We start from the raw sequence: 18,695 nt of genomic DNA on the forward strand, positions 1-18,695 counted from the left end.
AACATTAATAAAAGAGCATCCTGGGGAGTTACTGCTTATTCATAAAGGTACAGAGGTGATAGTCTGTGAAACCAGAATTTAGGTGGCTTAATATGTTTAGGAAGGTTGAAGATAATGGCTGTGGAAAGAGTGGAAACTCTTCTGGTGCTACTGGAACTGTTGGCAACTTTTACGAAAGTTGACCACAATAGTAGTGGAACCTGGAGTAATCAGTGCTGCCAAAAGGACTGGCGAAGAACAGCCTTGCAAAAAGCAGGATCCCAGAGATGTCAAAATCAGTCTAGCAGCTGGAGAAGATATGAAGTGGCTGTACCCATTTAGCAGCAGCAGCTGTGATACTGCTGATCAGCTGTTGAACAGTTACATTTGCTTATTTGGAAGTACTGCCAATCAGCTGCTTGGTGCTAAGCTGCAAAATGGTGGAAGAATGGTGCCGAGTGCTTATTCAGCAGTGCCTAGTGGCATGAATGATACCTACTGTTACATGCTTGGTGGTGCTGGTGGTGGCAACCTGGAAAACCTGTAGCAGGATCAAATTGATGGCCAATTGGGTGCTACCTGAGTCCTTCAGCTTCTTTTGAATCTGTCACTTGGACAGTGATTATATCATCTTCCTCATAATGTTTCTGTTCTAACTGCTAGAGGTACCTCTTTTACATTGTTTGCATCTGTGGCATCAGAGGAAGCTGGGACTGAGAGCTGGGATTTATAATCTGAGAACGCCTATTTTCTCTGTAGATGTGAAACATGTGGGAGGGTGCAACAATAGTCTTGTCCTGTTACTCTAGTATGTAATTGATATTGAGAGGCTTTTAGTACCATCAATCAAGATATTGTTCAGGACTGGCTCAGAAAGTTGGAAGTGGGAACATAGCAGTGTAGTGATTTGCTTCCTTCTCCCAGGAGAGGTCCAGCTGTGGCCCATGCCCTGCTCACTTTTAATAGCTACATGTGGCCTCTGGGTGAACTCATGTATCAACTTGGGTTAGATATCATCAGTACATTGATATTACACAGTTCATTTCAGCGTCTGATTTTCCAAATGATCCCATCTAGATTCCATTTGTAGATGTGAGGGTATCGGGTGAGAGTAATATAAGTCTCAGTTTTCATTAAGTGACTACAAGTTACAAGTTTTGAAGCCTCTTGAAGACTTTGTTTTTGGTTCTGAGGTCCCACTGCCTCAGATAGTAAAAGACTATAAAATAGTTGTTTGCTGTTTAGGGTTCCTCTTAGATTCATGACTTCTCTTTCAAGGACAAGTGGCCATCATGGCTCAGGCTTTTGTAGGACTGTATGCATAAATTATGCCCATTCCTAGTTCAAGAACCCATACTTAGTCATCCATGCTTTGGTCAATTCCCATATGGATTATTGCAATTTACTGTACGTGGGACTGACTTTGAAAACTATTTGGAAGCCACAGCAGGGGGCCAAATCCTTTGTTTGCCACTAACTGGCAAACAACTTGTTCTGACTGCATTGGTTTCTGAGAGCAATTCAAGGTGCTAGTTACCACCTTTAAAGCCTTCAGTGCATTTGGGCCTAGTTATTTGTGGTCTTGCTTATCTCTAATTCTCACTACCTAGAAAGATCAATTCAATTAATATACTGTAGGACCCATTGCTTATGGGACCCAGAAACATGCCTTCTTTTGTTACCATGCCTGCCCTTTGAAACAATATTCTCTCTGGGATTCGGATGGTCTCAATCTTGCTGGCTTTTCCAAAGACTCTTTTTTTCCTCCCAGGCAGGTCTTGTGAGTCCATTTGGAGAGATTATTTTTGATTGTTTAAAACAATGTGTTTTTATTATATTGTATTATCCTTTATTTTTGCAGCTTTTTTTTTTGCAACTTTTCTTTTTTAATGGCATACTCAACGTTGTATTGCATGTTGAGTGGATGTCTGTATAAAAAAATATTGTCAGTAAATTAAGCTATTTTTTTTTTCTTAATTTCAGTTTCTGTCTACCGGAAGACCTTTGCTCTTATTAGTATTAAAGTTAAAGGTCTGCCTTTTTGTATCATGTTCTCTTTTTTCCATCAGCACTCAGAGGAGAGACTGGCTTAATAAAGTAGCCATCTGATTTGTTGAGTAGCAGAATTCTTCCAACTCTAATGCTACTTTAGAGAAGGAACAAATACAGGGTCATTTTGAATTGCCATCTTAGCTTTGCTAAGACATTTGTCTTTATTTCTGTTTAATTCTACAACAAACAATTTAGAAAGGACCAGTGTGACAAGCAAGAATGGATCCCCTAATCCATTGACAATGGGGATTGCTTTCAGCTATTGGAGATTATTGGAAAAGACAGTAGAAAGTAATGATAGACATATGATCATGGGGAGTGAATGGAGGGTCTAAAAATAAGGGATATGTCTTGCTCCTAATTCCACCATCTGTCTCCCTTCCTATAGGATTAAAAATAACCCCTACAGATTGGTGTGGAAAGATACAGATCTTTCTTGTTGTTTCAAATTTTCACTTTGATGGTTCTGCTTGGGGGAATGAATCAGCGGGTAGCTTATTTATAGCTCAGCCTGGCCCTTGCTGTTGCCACAGATAGTTGGGGTAGGTTGCGGCAATTTTGAATTTGATAGCAACTCCCAAATCTAATTTTTCAGAACTATCCTCCTAAAAACATTTAGGATTCTGCAGGACTGGAAGTTGATTAAGCAATTTAGCAAGACTCAGCATCTTCTAAGATTCTCTCCTACTGTTCTCATTGTAGGGAAAAAGTTCAACAAATTAGTTAAAGTAGCAGATAAGTATATCTATAGGTTTTGCATAATGCTCTTGTAGGGCTATATATGCAATATATTCAATAATTATTTAGTTACAAACAATGTTCAGAGAAAGTAAATGAAAGCTTCAGTTTTATGACCACAGACAGTTTCACAACACATTGTGCAATAATGTTTTTTCTTCATAAATTATTTGGGTATCTCAGAGTAGAGATACTGTTAATTCTTAATGGCTCTTAAGGAGACAGTTGAACCAAATAAAACAATGCTTAACATTTCTCTTGTACTTGGAGCATTTCACAAGGATCCATTTGCACGTCAGCATTATTCCATATGTAGTCAGAGGAAACCTGGAGGCTAAAAGAAATATAGAATGCTTATCTAAACTCCCCATTTTGGTTTATTCTAGAAATGGGATTTCAAATAAAGATTTAAAAAGTTATTAAACTTCCATCTCTTGGGTAACGTGCTATAAACTCATGCTATCTTAAGGTCAATATTAAAAAGGCAAGCTGTAGCAATTGAGTAACATTATCTGGAAGGATATTCAGCATAGTTTTGGGGTCTAGTACAGTATTCTGGAGTTCCTTTCCTGCATCAATGAATGTCATACATTCTAATTATTTAGCTAATCTTCAGTATAAATTACTGCTTAGGAGATAACTTATATTACCTGTAACCATTTAAAAACAAATTTTAATAACAGTTCTGTCTCTGCTGTATGTCTGTCATCCATCCATCCATTAGTTAGTTTACTTTATTGTCATTGCACATGGTACAATGAAATTAAATGCCGTCTTCAGTGTATATTATAACTATAAAAATAAAAACACAAACATACATCCTTTACATTCTATATAATTGAAATTGAAAACCCGATATTGCACTATACCGTAGAATTCAATATGGTTATTGCCCTGGGATAGAAGCTGTTTTTCAGCTTATTTGTCCTTGTTTTTATTATCCTGCCAGATGGTAATAGTTCAAAAAAAGGGTGCCCAGGATGAGATGGATCTTTAAGAATGTTTTGAACTTTCTTAAGGCAGCGGGAGCTATAAAACTCTTCCAAAGAGGAGAGAGAGCAACCAATGATCCTCTGGGCAATGACGTTGACCCTCTGGAGTGCTGTCCTATCTGCCACTGTGCAATTGGCAAACCATACACAGATGCAGTAAGTTAAAATACTCTCTATGGTGCAGCAATAGAAGGCCACCAGCAGTTTTTCATTCGGTTGTTGTTTCCTGAGAAGTCTCAGGTAGTATAATCTCTGCTGGGGCCTTTTGACCAGTGCTGCAATGTGAGAGCCCCAGGTCGGGTCCTCTTTTATGATAACACCCAGAAACTTAAAACTGGACTCTGTCTCCATTGATAAGCAAGGGCTGGATGTCTGATCTATTCCTTCTATAGGCCACTATAAGCTCCTTGGTCTTATTTGTGTTAAGGACCAAGTTATTGTCTCCATACCACGAAAGCAACCTTTCCACCTCATCTCGATAGGCAGACTCATCCCCCCCCCCGGAGATCAGTCCCACCACTGTTGTATCATCTGCAAGTTTAGTAATAGTATTACTAGCGTGAGTTGAAATGCAGTCATCCATCCATTATATTGGTTTTAGATTTTTCTTGACATTAAATATATTCCCATGGCCCAATTTAACTGTATTTGTTACGTTAGCAATTATCAGAAACATAAAACATATAACCCTCCGCCTCCACCCCTGTACTTGCACTTTCCCTGGTCTTTCCAGTGTTCTGGATTACTACTTTGATTTGTTGTTAGATTGAGATAACAACATTGAATAGAAATTACAACATTGTGGAGTATGTATTATAGTATTGTTTTCAAAACATTATTTCATCAAAATTATTGACATGGATATTGCCATACCTATGCACTGCAAATGTTCAAATAAAAATAATTTGTGAAATACAATAATTGAGCATCCAGAATAAATATTTGGCAGATATTTTGCGTATTTGGGATCACATGCCAAAATCACATAATGCTTCTGATATTTTAGGATAATTATATTTTGTAACTATGTATAGTCAGTCAAATGGTAGACTTTATTAATATAAGGCATTGTTACATATTTCAGGATACATAGATGTAACCAGTTCTCATCTTATAAGTGATAAGGCTTAGGACCGGGGTACTTACGAGACCGCCTTCTGCCACCAATAGCCTCTCACCGCCCAGTACGCTCCCACAGAGAGGGGCTTCTCAGGGTGCCGTCAGCCAAACAGTGTCGACTGGCGGCCCCCAGGGGGAGAGCCTTTTCTGTGAGGGCACCCACCATCTGGAACGAGCTCCCCCCAGAGATACAGAAGATCCCGGATCTGCGCACTTTCCGCCGTGCCCTCAAAACATTCCTGTTTCAGCAGGCCGGCCTGGCCTAACTTTCCCTTTATATTGCTTTTGATTTTGTTTTAAACTGGGATGTCTTGAATTATCTAGGACCAGAGTGTTTAGTATATTTTAATTGGTTTTTTAACGTTTGTATTACATGTATTTTTATCTTTCGCTGTTCACCGCCCTGAGTCCCTCGGGAATAGGGTGGTATATAAATTAGATAGATAGATAGATAGATAGATAGATAGATAGATAGATAGATAGATAGATAGATAATTTGAGAATTCATATGTGATATTGTTACATTAAAATGTTTAAAAACTAAAAACTTATTTTTAAAAAATTAGAAACCAGGGGTCTGTCAGTTCTAGTTCCACCTTAGACATGAAAACTGACTGGGTGACCTTGAGGCACTCACTCTCTCTTAGCCCAACAATAGTGAGGTTGTTGTTATTGTGGGGAAAATCGGAAGAAGGCATTTTATGTATGTTCACTGCCTTGAGTCTAAAAAATATTAAAGCTGAGATAAAACTCTAATAAACAGGCTGAAAGCTGCACAGCTTGTTCTCCCATATTTGGGGAAAAAGATTTCTTATATAATTTAAGAAGTATTCTATTTAATCTTTTAATAATACATAAAATGAAAATATGTAAAATAGAAAGAATTTAACATTAAAAGCAAACTTCCATCTGCAAAGGAAGAAAATGAGATCTAGCAGAAGGAAGGGATGATCCTCTAGAGCAGCCTTTTGGTGGCACAGAGAATAATTGATTTTTAAACGTAGTTAAAATTAGTTTTGAGGTGGCATTTGACACAATATGGGGAGTCTTGACCTATGGCCAAAATTAAAATCATACATTGTGCTGGTCATTAAGTAGATCACCATGTGACTGCACCTGATTTTACAACCTTTTTTGAGGCAATTGTTAAGCGAATCCATGGGCATTTTTTGCCTGAAGCCAGAAGTAGCAACAAATGTTATAAATCCAGCAACAAATGTAATAAATTGTTATAAATTGTGTGGGGCATTGCAAATGATTATAATTGCTGAGTGCCCAAAATGCAATCATGTGATTCAGCGGAGGGAGGAGGGAGGGCATCAGAACTTTGAAGCTGGGTCATAAGCAGTCCTGGAAGAGTCTACGATAACAGTCACTAAGCTATGGGTCATTAAGTCAATGTACATGATTAGGTCTTAAAAAATCAGTGTCTCTTGCTTAGTTTCATTATAAAATTATCTATTGCTATAGATGGTTCTGACTCCAGAGATAAACCAAAGCTCTACCGTTTGCAACTAAGTGTGACAGAAGTTGGTACAGAAAAATTTGATGACAACTCCATTCAGGTGAGTTCAATAATTTGTCCCAATTACTTGGGACAAATAATTCCATAAGAGTTGTGTTCAAGTTTCAGAGTATTAAAGAATTACGTTTGTAAGCCTCATTTAGCGTATTTGATCAAAAATGTAATTGGTTGCAAAATACAGTTGGGAGGCTAAAATATCTTTGTGATATGTGTAATGTAAAATTTCCAAGTGAGGCAGGGTATACAATTAAACTCTTCTGTAACATTGCAATGCACAAAGGCCTATTGGAATATTTGAAGAAGATGTAATATTTTAAGTGATGCTGGAGAAAGTCAATAACATGCTAAATTCTTAAATTAATAACACAAACTTCAGTAGTATTTTAAAATGGTTCTCTGAAGCCATTGTCAAATCCTTATCATAGCCATACACTCTACTGATTTGAGTATATGGCTTTAATCAAAGTAGGTATCTGAAGAAAACTCCAATTTTAATAGTTATAAACAACTGTATATTCAGTAGGTGGGAAAAGTGAAGACAATCTTCAAAGGTAATACAGGTGTGTGTTTTGTCATTTTGAAATGAGCCATAAGGATCTTGGCTTTATGTTTTAACTTTCCTTGTATGAGAAGTTTTGATCACTCTCTGGTTCAAGGTTGATAAAATGAGGACCCAGATAGTTGGGAGCAATATGCTGACTCTGTAAACTGCTTAGAGAAGGCTGGAAAGCACTGTGAAGCAGTATATAAGTCTAAATGCTATTGCTATTTGTAAAAAGCCCACCAAATAATGGTCTGCAAAAAATGTGGATTTGCAAATTAGCATTTATGTCTCTTGATCCATATTCTTGGTATTATGATCTGATGGCACTTGTGATATATTTTAAATTGTATTCAGAAGTATTGGATTCCTAATGTGGCAAATGAATAGCGAAAGGATAAAGGTCCTCACAAACATAAAACACTGTCTTGTATTAGTTAATCATGGCTTAGATTAAATTTGAATAAATGCAAATTATAATTTTGTTTGTTTCATCAATGATTTCTAAAATACTTTTGTATCATTTTGTTCTGTGTTCATAGATTTTGTCAGTTGTAGTTTCTGTCTTCATTAAAACATTTTACTATAATTACTTCTGAAAATAATTCACAACCACAGAAATAATAAAGGACACATTTAGGCAGGAATTATTGAGTGAGAAAATTTCGGTTCAACACATCTTAGTATAAATAAATAAAAGCATAAAATTGGTTGGAAACATACTATGGAACAGATCTCATTTCAACTTTGCAATCACTTCTTAGTAACAAATGTTCTCAGGTTGCTTCAACAAGATAAAACAGTAAAAATAAATAATTTGATTTTTTTAAAAATGAATTTTACTGCTACATTTTAGTAGTTAAAAGGTGCAAATTGTGGTATATTGAAATAGGCTACATATTAATAAAATGTAACTTTCTACAATAAGAGCATTATTATTGGAAAGGAATTGATCACTAATTAATTAATTGTTGATCCTATTATAGTCTAACAACTCTGTTCTGCTTACATAATATTTGATTGATGATTGGTTATGTGCCGTCAGTTTGCAACGATTTGTAGTTTAATAAGAGAAAATGGATATCTCTTTGAGTTATATAGATGATTGCATATTATATTTATTTTTAAATCCTGATTTTTTTGCTTTTGATTTGATTATTTGTATCTTCAGTTATTTGGTCCAGGAATTCAGTCACATCACTGTGACCTTACTAACATGGATGGAGTTGTTACAGTGACTCCCAGAAGCATTGATGCTGAAACTTACGTAGAAGGTCAACGGATCTCTGAGACCACTATGCTGCAAAGTGGTATGAAAGTTCAGTTTGGGACCTCTCATGTATTTAAATTTGTGGACCCCATTCAAGATCATATTCCTAAAGGACGTCTAGATGCAGGTCACATGGTCAAAAATTCACGTCTCAAATCTGGGTAAATCCACAGTTTTTAAGAAGTAATCCCAAATTTAGAAAATTATTTAAGATGGTGAAGGTGTATCAATGTTTTATGTAATGTGCCAATTAATAATGATGTTAATCTGGTCACCAGTAATTGTTCTCCATTGTATGAACTCTTCTGCAATTCACACATCTTCATAATTAGAATAAATGTTAGGATTTTAATAATACTGTACATTAGCAGAAATCAATTTATACATTTATATTTCACCCTTCTTATGGACTATTTCAGCAACTAATGACAACTAAAAAATATATAAGGTGATGCTATTAAAAGTTACAAAGAAAAGTTATAGAAGAGGGCAACTGTACTAATTAAAACAGAATTTATTTTGATACTGAAACTAATACCATCATAAAGAGGGTCTTAAGTAACTGATGGCAAAAGGTCATCTGAATGGTAGGAAGTCACCTACTTTCCAAAGATTGGGAGTTGTACAATATAAGTGTACTCCCAAAAAGGCTATTTTCATCAACATAAGACCAGACCTACCCTATTTATCATCTTTTGAGACTTATTGGCACTTTGCCTATGTCTGGTATTTCTGAAGTTCATCCTTGTCTAAGAAGGATACTTTTTTGCTGTAAAGTTCAGTCATTCAATTAAAACTGTACTCCTTCTGTTTAGATTCCAATGTAGATCATATTCTAGGATAGCAAAAGTTGTTTCAATCCTGTACCTGGACCTAAAATCTACTGGGTCTGCTAATTTATTTTAGAAGAAATACTAACATAAACAAAAAGTATCAGTATCCTGTAATATGATGAAATAAGCAAATATACATACATTTAATGTATTTAAATATATTAACTGGAATTATTGCAGGATCTTTTTACATTATAAAAATATGCAGTATTAAAATATAATTGATATGAATGGAAGAAAAGATAATCTATTGACAATTGCTAATTAAGTATTTTAGATCTTTAAAAATAGCATCATAGTATTTCTGTCTTGAAATCAATAAATAATAATTGTTAGCAATCAAACTGGAAGTATGATTATTAGTTTTTATTCAATCCAATTGAAAAAAAACAGAAATAAATTCAGAGGTAAAGTATTTCATGGTATTTTACATTATCTAAAATCAGATTTCAGAATTAGAGATGCCACGATACTCTAGTTAAAACATTTTGTACAGCATTTCTGCAATGTATCCAAGATTGACAGAATAACTGATAAATAAAATGTTCAGGCTTGGAAAAAATAAAAGGTTGCCTACATTTAAGTAGGTAGGAAGGACTTAACACATTTAATTTTGAATCACATTGAGCATGTAGAGGTTCAAACTTCAAATGTGAATCTGTTGTTTTGAGCTAGAGTCAGCTCTGTTTGATCCAAAGATACTTTCAAAATACCCAGGACATTTCACAAACTTGAAATGTGAAATTGCATGCTCAAATAAGTTTAAACCGAAATGTGCACACCTCTTCTTAACACTTTCAGATACTTCATACTTTTATGTAATCAAATACACAGTGAATTTGCTAACAATAATTACTGAGCAATTATGTAAGAATTGTTTTTATTATATATTCTTATATTTATTGAATGTTCCTAATCATCTAGTTCTTGAATGTATATTGCCTTCTCAGAGGTGTACAAGAAACAACTTTTGATTTGGAAGGAGACATCCAAAGTGTAACAGGATTATCTACAAGCAAGGTAATAGATTATTAGTCTGAATAGCATGACTACTATAAGATTTAACAGTTGGTACCTTAAATATATTTAAGAACACAGGAACATCTCAGTATAACCATTCAATTTTCTGTTTAGTACTTTGAATGATTTGATTATTTATTTTTAAAGTTCAGGCAGTCCTTTTCACATTGATTTATCAAATAACATTTTCATGGAATTTATGCAAAATATTGGGAGGAAATTTGTAGCAGTTGTACTGTTGGAATGCCATATAGGAATAGACAGGGCACCTTCAGAGGAAGCATTTGCTTATTTGGTTTTAGAAAGACAGTGACAGGTTTTCAGAAAGCATGTTCAGTATTACTAAATTTAATAAGATAAATCTTTAAGAAACTTGTGAAGATTTACACATTTTATATGAAAGTAAATTTAAACTAAAACAACTTTTGGATATGTGTTGTATGAAGCAGAGCATCAATAGATTGGACTGTGACAGAATGTCAACTTCTAGCACAGCTGAACGAAGCATGGTCAAACCAATGATCAGAATAGAACAGCAAGATTATCACAAGCAGGATGGCAGGTACCAAAAATACTTCTTTAAATTTTGTGAGTAAAATTTACAGAACATTATTTTTAAATTAAAAAAACACACACAATAGGCAGGTTTGAGAAGGAACTTATATGTATTTTTATGGAGAAAACTAATACTTTGAAAGGTCTTTCCAAATAATAGGTTATATCTGTTATTAAGATACTAGTGGTTTTTTATTTTTATTTTACAGCCATTGCAAACCGTAGTGTGCTACAGGTTCTGTACTTTTTTTTTTTTTTTTACTTGTTACAATTTGTTCATACTTATCTAACATCCTGCCTATGGAGTTTCTTTCTGGACAGTTCCTAACTCTTCTTGCATTTGAGGCCATATGGTGAAAGGGGAGCAAACAGCTTGTGTTCAGTTCTTAGTACTGGAACCATTGTCTTGGGGTGGTCAAGGTTTTACTTCTTTGGATCACAACTAATTTGAAATCCCAAAGTGCTTTTCAAAAGGCAACTGGACTTTTCTTGTTTATTTCCTTGAAAATGTTTTACTTCTCATCAAAGAAGCTTCTTCAGTTACTATGGCTTTCCGAACTGAAGCTTCTTGGATGAGAAATGAAATGTTTTCAGGGGAAAAACAAGAAAGTCCAGTTGTCTTTTGAAAAAGCATCTTTGACACAACTATGACGTAGATGATTGATCATTTCCATAAACAACTAATTTGAAACATTCCAGGTATGTTTGTTTTGCCACATGCTTGAAGCAACCTTTTTGGGGGTTGGGGGGCAGCCTACTTTTAAACCATGCTAAATCTAGTATTATGTGAGAAATTAATTAAAGTGGCAAACAATATTCAGCATTTAATATTTCTGTAAGTACTGTATTCACCTGCAGATTGTATTTCTGAAATCATTCAAAGCAAAAAATTTAAAAATAGACATCATAATCATATAATACCAGTATTTACTACTTTCAATGGCTCATAACATATTACTCAGCCAAATTAAAAGTGCTGACTTAATCTCCAAACCTTCATATTTTGAGATTCTTTCTCTTGTTTTCTATCCATACTACCTGAACCTTTACTTCTGGGTACTGCGGCATACTGAAATCTATCAGATGACTACTCTTGAATGAACTATCTGATCAACAACTCTCCTTTATGTAACACTTTTATAATATAGTTTATAAATTAAACCTCTCGTTCACTTTTGTTTTCCCTAGTTATAAATTTAAGTAAGATGATCTAATTACAGTAGATGACTAACTGTCTTGAACAATACATTGTGTGCTGCAAATGCATTAATAATGCAGACCTTCAATTCAAGTAGGCTTGCTGTCTTTTCAGCAAATGTAACCTCAGTGAATCTAATAGTAAGAGCAAGAAAGTAACAAGATATATTTCCCGCTCGCCAGTATTTTTGTATTTCATATCTATACAAAAAATGTATACAACCATAAAACAAAAACCTTTGGAAAAATCTTTATCTCTTGAAAATGAAATTAATTTGTTCTCTTTGAACTGGATTTCTGAAGATCTGCTTTCTGCCTCTAGACTTCAGGATGGTCCAGAATTGATACTACCTGCAAGTGTTGAATTCAGAGAAAACTGTAAGTATGTATTTTTGTTTAAAAAAATAAGAGTAACAACAACTTTTATTACAAAATGTTTTATTTTGATAATATTGAAAATAGAAATTGACTGTCTGCAGTAATGATATAAAAATAATAAATGTTTAAATTCATGCCTGTAAGCAAATTTCTGATTCCATATGATGTGAGATATAAAAACCAGTTTAAAAGTACTAGTTTTGTCCTGAGTTTTGTCAGAGCCCCCAGTTATTCGGATCTGCTTTAGTTAACAAGAATGAACTTTCTAATTTAAGTTAGGTCTACTGTGTTAAATATTTTAGAAAGCAGCAGCCCAAGAAAGATTAAATGGATTAATCTTCAGCCATTTTGCCAATGTTGCTAGTAGTGATCATGGGCATCAAATACTTGAGGCAAAATGCATGATTTTGACTATTTCATTAAGACAAGAATAACTCCAAATCCATGTATAAAATTAATCAGATATGTTACTAAATTACTTGCTATGTTTTAGGTTAATGGTGAGAAAATTCATTTAAATTATTGGCATAGACAGATAATAAAAAATAATTATAAATAATAATTATAAATAATAATAAATCTGATATAGATTTATTAAACTCCTTTTTGCATTTTGCTTTACTTGGCTGTTTACTATTTAATTTTCAGTAATTTAATCTTGTAAAAATATTTTGGTTTTAATGTTTGAATCATGAAAGTGATCCCAATAATTTAATTTGGGTTTTTTCCTGAAGTGGTGATTTACTATTGCTTCTTAGATTTTTCAATTAAAAATCTAAGCTTTTTTCCCTTTTTTGTTTTTGTTCTTCAGCTGAGGATGCTTTTTTGTCTGCCATCATCAATTACACCAATAGCTCAACAGTTCATTTTAAGCTATCGCCTACTTATGTTCTGTATATGACATGTCGGTATGTATTATCAAGCCAGTACAGACCTGACATCAGTCCCGCTGAACGAACTCACAAAGTCATTGCAATAGTCAACAAGATGGTGAAAATGATGGAAGGAGTTATACAAGTGAGTTTCAGTCTAAGAACCTACTAAATTTTTTACATCCACAAAAAAGACTGCTTTTGCAGGATTGTTTTTACCAAGTTGTATTTATATTAGAGATCATAAGCACAGTTTGTTTTGGATATCATAATTCCATTTGTAATTGTGTATGAAATAACTCTTGTGACCAAACTGCAGTCAGACATTTGTAATGAACCTACAAAAATATTGAAAATGTTTTTAAAAACAGTGATACTTCTTGATATGGAATGGTGAACAAGAGGTACAAATGATCTGTTATAGTGTTAATATTCATATGTTTTATTGGTAGATATCTAAAATCCATTTCAAATTATCTTAAAATTTTGTTTGAATTATCAGTATCGGTTCAGTTTTATGAAATATGATGTTAGTCATATTACAATCCTATCATATGTTGTATTCTGTCTTTTTAATGGAAGTTGCTGTGAATAAAACTCTGTTCGCAGATGTTTCTGCTGATAGCTGTGGGTGGGTAATACCCCAAAATGTGGGGGGGGGTTTGTCATTCCTCTAGAAAAACTGCGTAGAAAGTTGGTGAGAAGATGAAAAGATGTGGGTGGCAGCGGTGGGGATGAGGTGAATTGTGAACTGTGTCCTTTTCTTCAGCAAGATTTCAGTCATGGGAAGATTATTTCTGTTTATGGAATGAACACTCTGGATCCAAATTATTATTCATCTATGCAGGGACAATATATTATTATTGATAATAATTATAATTAAATATGGCAAGCTTTTAAATATAAAGTGGTGCTTTATATAAAGTGAGCATCACTCAATTTTTTATATTCTGTGTCCAAATAAATTCCATTTATATGAACAACATATTCCTAGTTATGCAGCCAATTTATTAAGAGTTTCAATTTTCATTTTCTTTTAAATTGTCCTGTTTCTGTCTTCACATGTCTCCTGTTACTTTAATGATGCTGTAGATTTGAAGTATGATTCTGCAAGGACTAATGTGCAAAAACTGTTTAATAGAAGCCAGTAGAACACTTCTCACAGCAGGCTGCCATCTTATTTAGCAGGCATAGCTGCACTGCCTCATACTCTTTGAGGCAGGCATTGTGTGTATGTGTATGACTTTGAGTCAGTCTTTGACTTCTTGTGATTGTCTGAACTAGTTCCTGCTGGTCTTTTATGCATAGTTTTAAAACATAGGTAACATTATTTTTGCATAATAGTGACCTATAATTATTGTTTCAATAATTTTATTAAGAATGGTATTATACATATAAAACTAATACAAGAAACTAATATAAAAAGTAAGAAAAAGAAACTCCCTCGTTTATCCCCAGTAAGTATATTCAAATTAATAACTTATCATTATTTTATGACATACAACCAAGTACATTTCTATTTTCTCCTGAAAAATTTAGATTGCATGAATCCCACAGGAAAACAAGTTTGTTAGCTCAGGGGCTATAGCACTAAAGACCTTTTATTAAAAAAAAAAAACCTATAGTGGTAAAAAATGAAAAAAAAATGAATATCACAAATATTCGATTAAACAAAATTATATTAAACAAAAGAGCTTTACTGTGAAGCAGAACCACTTGTAAAAGAAAACTACAAATGGGGCCTGTTCAGTTTGGTCACTTAATTGGCAGCATTTTTCATTAACCAAAAGACTAATATTTTATTTTATGATTGGCTTGGTATGTAATTTTGTTTTTTAAAATTGTATCTACAATGATGGATTATGGGGGACCCATTCTAATATGAGTACAACAATCCTTTAAAATCCTATTAAATAAATCCTGCCCATTCCTCTCATTTGTTGCTGAGCAAAAATATTGTTCCTTTTTTGCTTTCCATTCTCTTCTCTTTCCTTGCCTGATTGAGACTTCTTTTGCCTAGGAGGGAAATGTTGTTTGTTGTCTTAAGTTCTTACCCAGCAGACACTATTGTAGGGTGGATCAACCTGTCCCATCTTAGCCACCTCTTTCCCTTTCTTGCACTATTTCAGTTTCATTCTCTCCCCCCCACCCCCCAGTGATTTGTATTGCTTGATAGGAGATTCTTTCACAAAATAACAATGTACAGTGGGGCAAAAAAGTATTTAGTCAGCCACCAATTGTGCAAATTCTCCCACTTAAAAAGATGAGAGAGGCCTGTAATTGTCATCATAGGTACTCCTCAACTATGAGAGACAAAATGAGAAAACAAATCCAGACAATCACATTGTCTGATTTGGAAAGAATTTATTTGCAAATTATGGTGGAAAATAAGTATTTGGTCAATATCAAAAGTTCATCTCAATACTTTGTTATATTTCCTTTGTTGGCAATGACAGAGGTCAAACGTTTTCTGTAAGTCTTCACAAGGTTGGCACACAGTGTTGCTGGTATGTTGGCCCATTCCTCCATGCAAATCTCCTCTAAAGCAGTGATGTTTTGGGGCTGTCGCTGGGCAACACGGACTTTCAACTCCCTCCAAAGGTTTTCTACGGGGTTGAGATCTGGAAACTGGCTAGGCCACTCCAGGACCTTGAAATGCTTCTTACGAAGCCACTCCTACGAAGCCACTCTTTTGTTGCCCGGGTGGTGTGTTTGGGATCATTGTCATGCTGAAAGACCCAGCCACGTTTCATCTTCAATGCCCTTGCTGATGGAAGGAGATTTGCACTCAAAATCTCACGATACATGACCCCATTCATTCTTTCCTGTACACGGATCAGTCGTCCTGGTCCCTTTGCCGAGAAACAGCCCCAAAGCATGATGTTGCCACCCCCATGCTTCACAGTAGGTATGGTGTTCTTTGGATGCAACTCAGCATTCTCTCTCCTCCAAACACGACGAGTTGTGTTTCTACCAAACAGTTCTACTTTGGTTTCATCTGACCATATGACATTCTCCCAATCCTCTTCTGGATCATCCAAATGCTCTCTAGCAAACTTCAGACGGGCCCGGACATGTACTGGCTTAAGCAGGGGGACACGTCTGGCACTGCAGGATCTGAGTCCCTGGCGGCGTAGTGTGTTACTGATGGTAGCCTTTGTTACGTTGGTCCCAGCTCTCTGCAGGTCATTCACTAGGTCCCCTGTGTGGTTCTGGGATTTTTGCTCACCGTTCTTGTGATCATTTTGACCCCACGGGATGAGATCTTGCGTGGAGCCCCAGATCGAGGGAGATTATCAGTGGTCTTGTATGTCTTCCATTTTCTAATTATTGCTCCCACAGTTGATTTCTTCACACCAAGCTGCTTGCCTGTTGCAGATTCAGTCTTCCCAGCCTGGTGCAGGTCTACAATTTTGTTTCTGGTGTCCTTCGACAGCTCTTTGGTTTTCACCATAGTGGAGTTTGGAGTGTGACTGTTTGAGGTTGTGGACAGGTGTCTTTTATACTGATAACAAGTTCAAACAGGTGCCATTAATACAGGTAATGAGTGGAGGACAGAGGAGCCTCTTAAAGAAGAAGTTACAGGTCTGTGAGAGCCAGAAATCTTGCTTGTTTGTAGGTGACCAAATACTTATTTTCCACCATAATTTGCAAATAAATTCTTTCCAAATCAGACAATGTGATTGTCTGGATTTGTTTTCTCATTTTGTCTCTCATAGTTGAGGTCTACCTATGATGACAATTAAAGGCCTCTCTCATCTTTTTAAGTGGAAGAACTTGCACAATTGGTGGCTGACTAAATACTTTTTTGCCCCACTGTATGTGTAGCCTTGGCTGACCAGAGCCCACTTGGCTAGGAAGCCTGTCAACTGAGGCCAAGGTGAGCTGCTAAGCCATTGCCCCTCTTCTTCCTGCAGCACTTCCCATCGCTTACCCTGAATATTTGTGTGGTGTAAGTCTCTGATCTTGCTGTGAAGCATTGTTTCAGTGGTTTGGAAGCAATATTTGGAGGCATAGCAAATGACTTTCAGTGAGAAAAAATAAGTGAGACGATAAACAAATAATACAAGAGTGACTTAGGAACTCCTGGATTCAAAGGCTAGAGAAACAAAAAGTATAAAGTTTTGAACAAATGCATTATTTTGTTTTGCAGAGGTTTTCTTTTCTTTTCTCTAACAATACTGTTACTAACTGTTTTGGCTAGCATGGTGAAGAATTGCCAAGATAGAAGACTTTACTGGCTTCCATGGACAGATTTAGACATTATTCCATGCAGGATTGTACCATTGGTATTAATGCATATATATAGATTGGCTGGAGGAAAAACTTGGACTTCCTCTAAAAAGTTTTGTGTGTGTGTGTGTGTGTGTGTGTGTGTGTGTGTGTGTGTGTATGTGTGTGTATATATCTTTTAATTTCTCAGTTATATCATGTTCCCCCAGTGAAATGTTTTAATGTGACTGAGCATAAGTCTTGTGCTTTCATATTTTAGTGTTTCATTTCTAAAATTGTCATGATTGTTCACAAGTTTCTTTCTTCTGTTTGATTTCCTTCGTTTTTCTCCAGGAGGTAGACCAGGTTGATCAGGTAGGATATATTGCTGGGAACTGATCCTAGCTATGTTGGCTTAGCTCAGTTTCTCATGCTGCTTCCATGTAAAATACAATATTTCTACAGCTGGATTGAACATAACACTCATTCAGCAACTGGAACATGCAGTACTAAAATCCTTTTTTGACTGCGCAGCCTATCAGCATTTCATAATTTCTGCTTAACGCACTTCAGTACAGAGATGTAATGACAAAAGTTCTTTTCCTTCCTTTTTTGTTTATTTTGTCTGTGGTTCTGTTCTTTGGATCTCATCTGAGGTTGCCTGGCCTAGCATTTGTGGTCGGGAAAGGGTGAGATAGATCAGTACTTGATACTGCTTGGTGTCAAAGCCAGTGACTAGGCAGTATCTGGGTGACAGTGTGTATTAATGAATGTGTGCTCACACACATACAGATTACCAGATAATGCATACATCTAAGCTTTCAACATTTCATGACAACATGCTAAGTCCATTTCATTAACAGCATTTGGAAAATTTAATATTTTATCATTCAACTTGCAATTTAAAGCAGTTGTAACAGGCACTATATATTATTTGCAGTTTCATATAAATTATTTGCAAGTATCTGGTAACTGAGATATGTTTGGTTATTAGTTGGTACTGGTCTATCTAACAGAACCTTTGACAGAATGAAAGCTGAAATACAGAATGAATTTATGTTGATGTTTACAGCCCTTTTTCAATATTTGCAGAAACAGAAGAATATTGCTGGGGCACTTGCTTTTTGGATGGCAAATGCATCTGAGTTGCTAAACTTTATTAAGCAGGATCGAGAGTTAAGTCGAATCACATTAGATGCACAAGATGTTTTGGCACACCTAGTTCAGATGGCATTTAAGTAAGGAAAACTAATTTATGCTTGGGGATCCATTTTTATTTTTCTTAATGAGCAGTTGTTTATTCTGATTGAATTCTAAATCTGTTTGGAAACGAAGTAATGTGTGTTTCTAAAAGTGTAAATGTTCTGATATGTATTCTTTTTATTTTTTAAAATATTGTTATAGATATGGCA

At 35.2% G+C, this 18,695-nt stretch overlaps 1 protein-coding gene across 49 annotated transcripts in view; it reads left to right on the forward strand.

Annotated features, from left to right (window-relative positions):
• Positions 1–18,695, forward strand: part of AFDN (afadin, adherens junction formation factor) — a 92,829-nt gene that overhangs the window by 38,849 nt on the left and 35,285 nt on the right. For 19 of the 49 annotated variants that reach the window (XM_034428448.3, XM_087882897.1, XM_087882910.1 and 16 more), the window contains 7 exons: positions 6,351–6,445; positions 8,118–8,377; positions 10,000–10,069; positions 10,519–10,631; positions 12,144–12,199; positions 13,011–13,216; positions 18,376–18,521. In XM_034428448.3, coding sequence (XP_034284339.2) covers positions 6,351–6,445; positions 8,118–8,377; positions 10,000–10,069; positions 10,519–10,631; positions 12,144–12,199; positions 13,011–13,216; positions 18,376–18,521 — 946 coding nt within the window. Of the gene's footprint in view, positions 1–6,350; positions 6,446–8,117; positions 8,378–9,999; positions 10,070–10,515; positions 10,632–12,143; positions 12,200–13,010; positions 13,217–17,637; positions 17,659–18,375; positions 18,522–18,695 lie in introns of all 49 variants that reach the window. The other 30 variants (XM_034428443.3, XM_034428456.3, XM_034428463.3 and 27 more) reach the window with 3 other exon arrangements.

This window comes from Pantherophis guttatus, chromosome 1 (genome assembly GCF_059756535.1).
Source record: "Pantherophis guttatus breed Tessera chromosome 1, ASM5975653v1, whole genome shotgun sequence".
Taxonomy (NCBI): Eukaryota; Metazoa; Chordata; class Lepidosauria; order Squamata; family Colubridae; genus Pantherophis; species Pantherophis guttatus.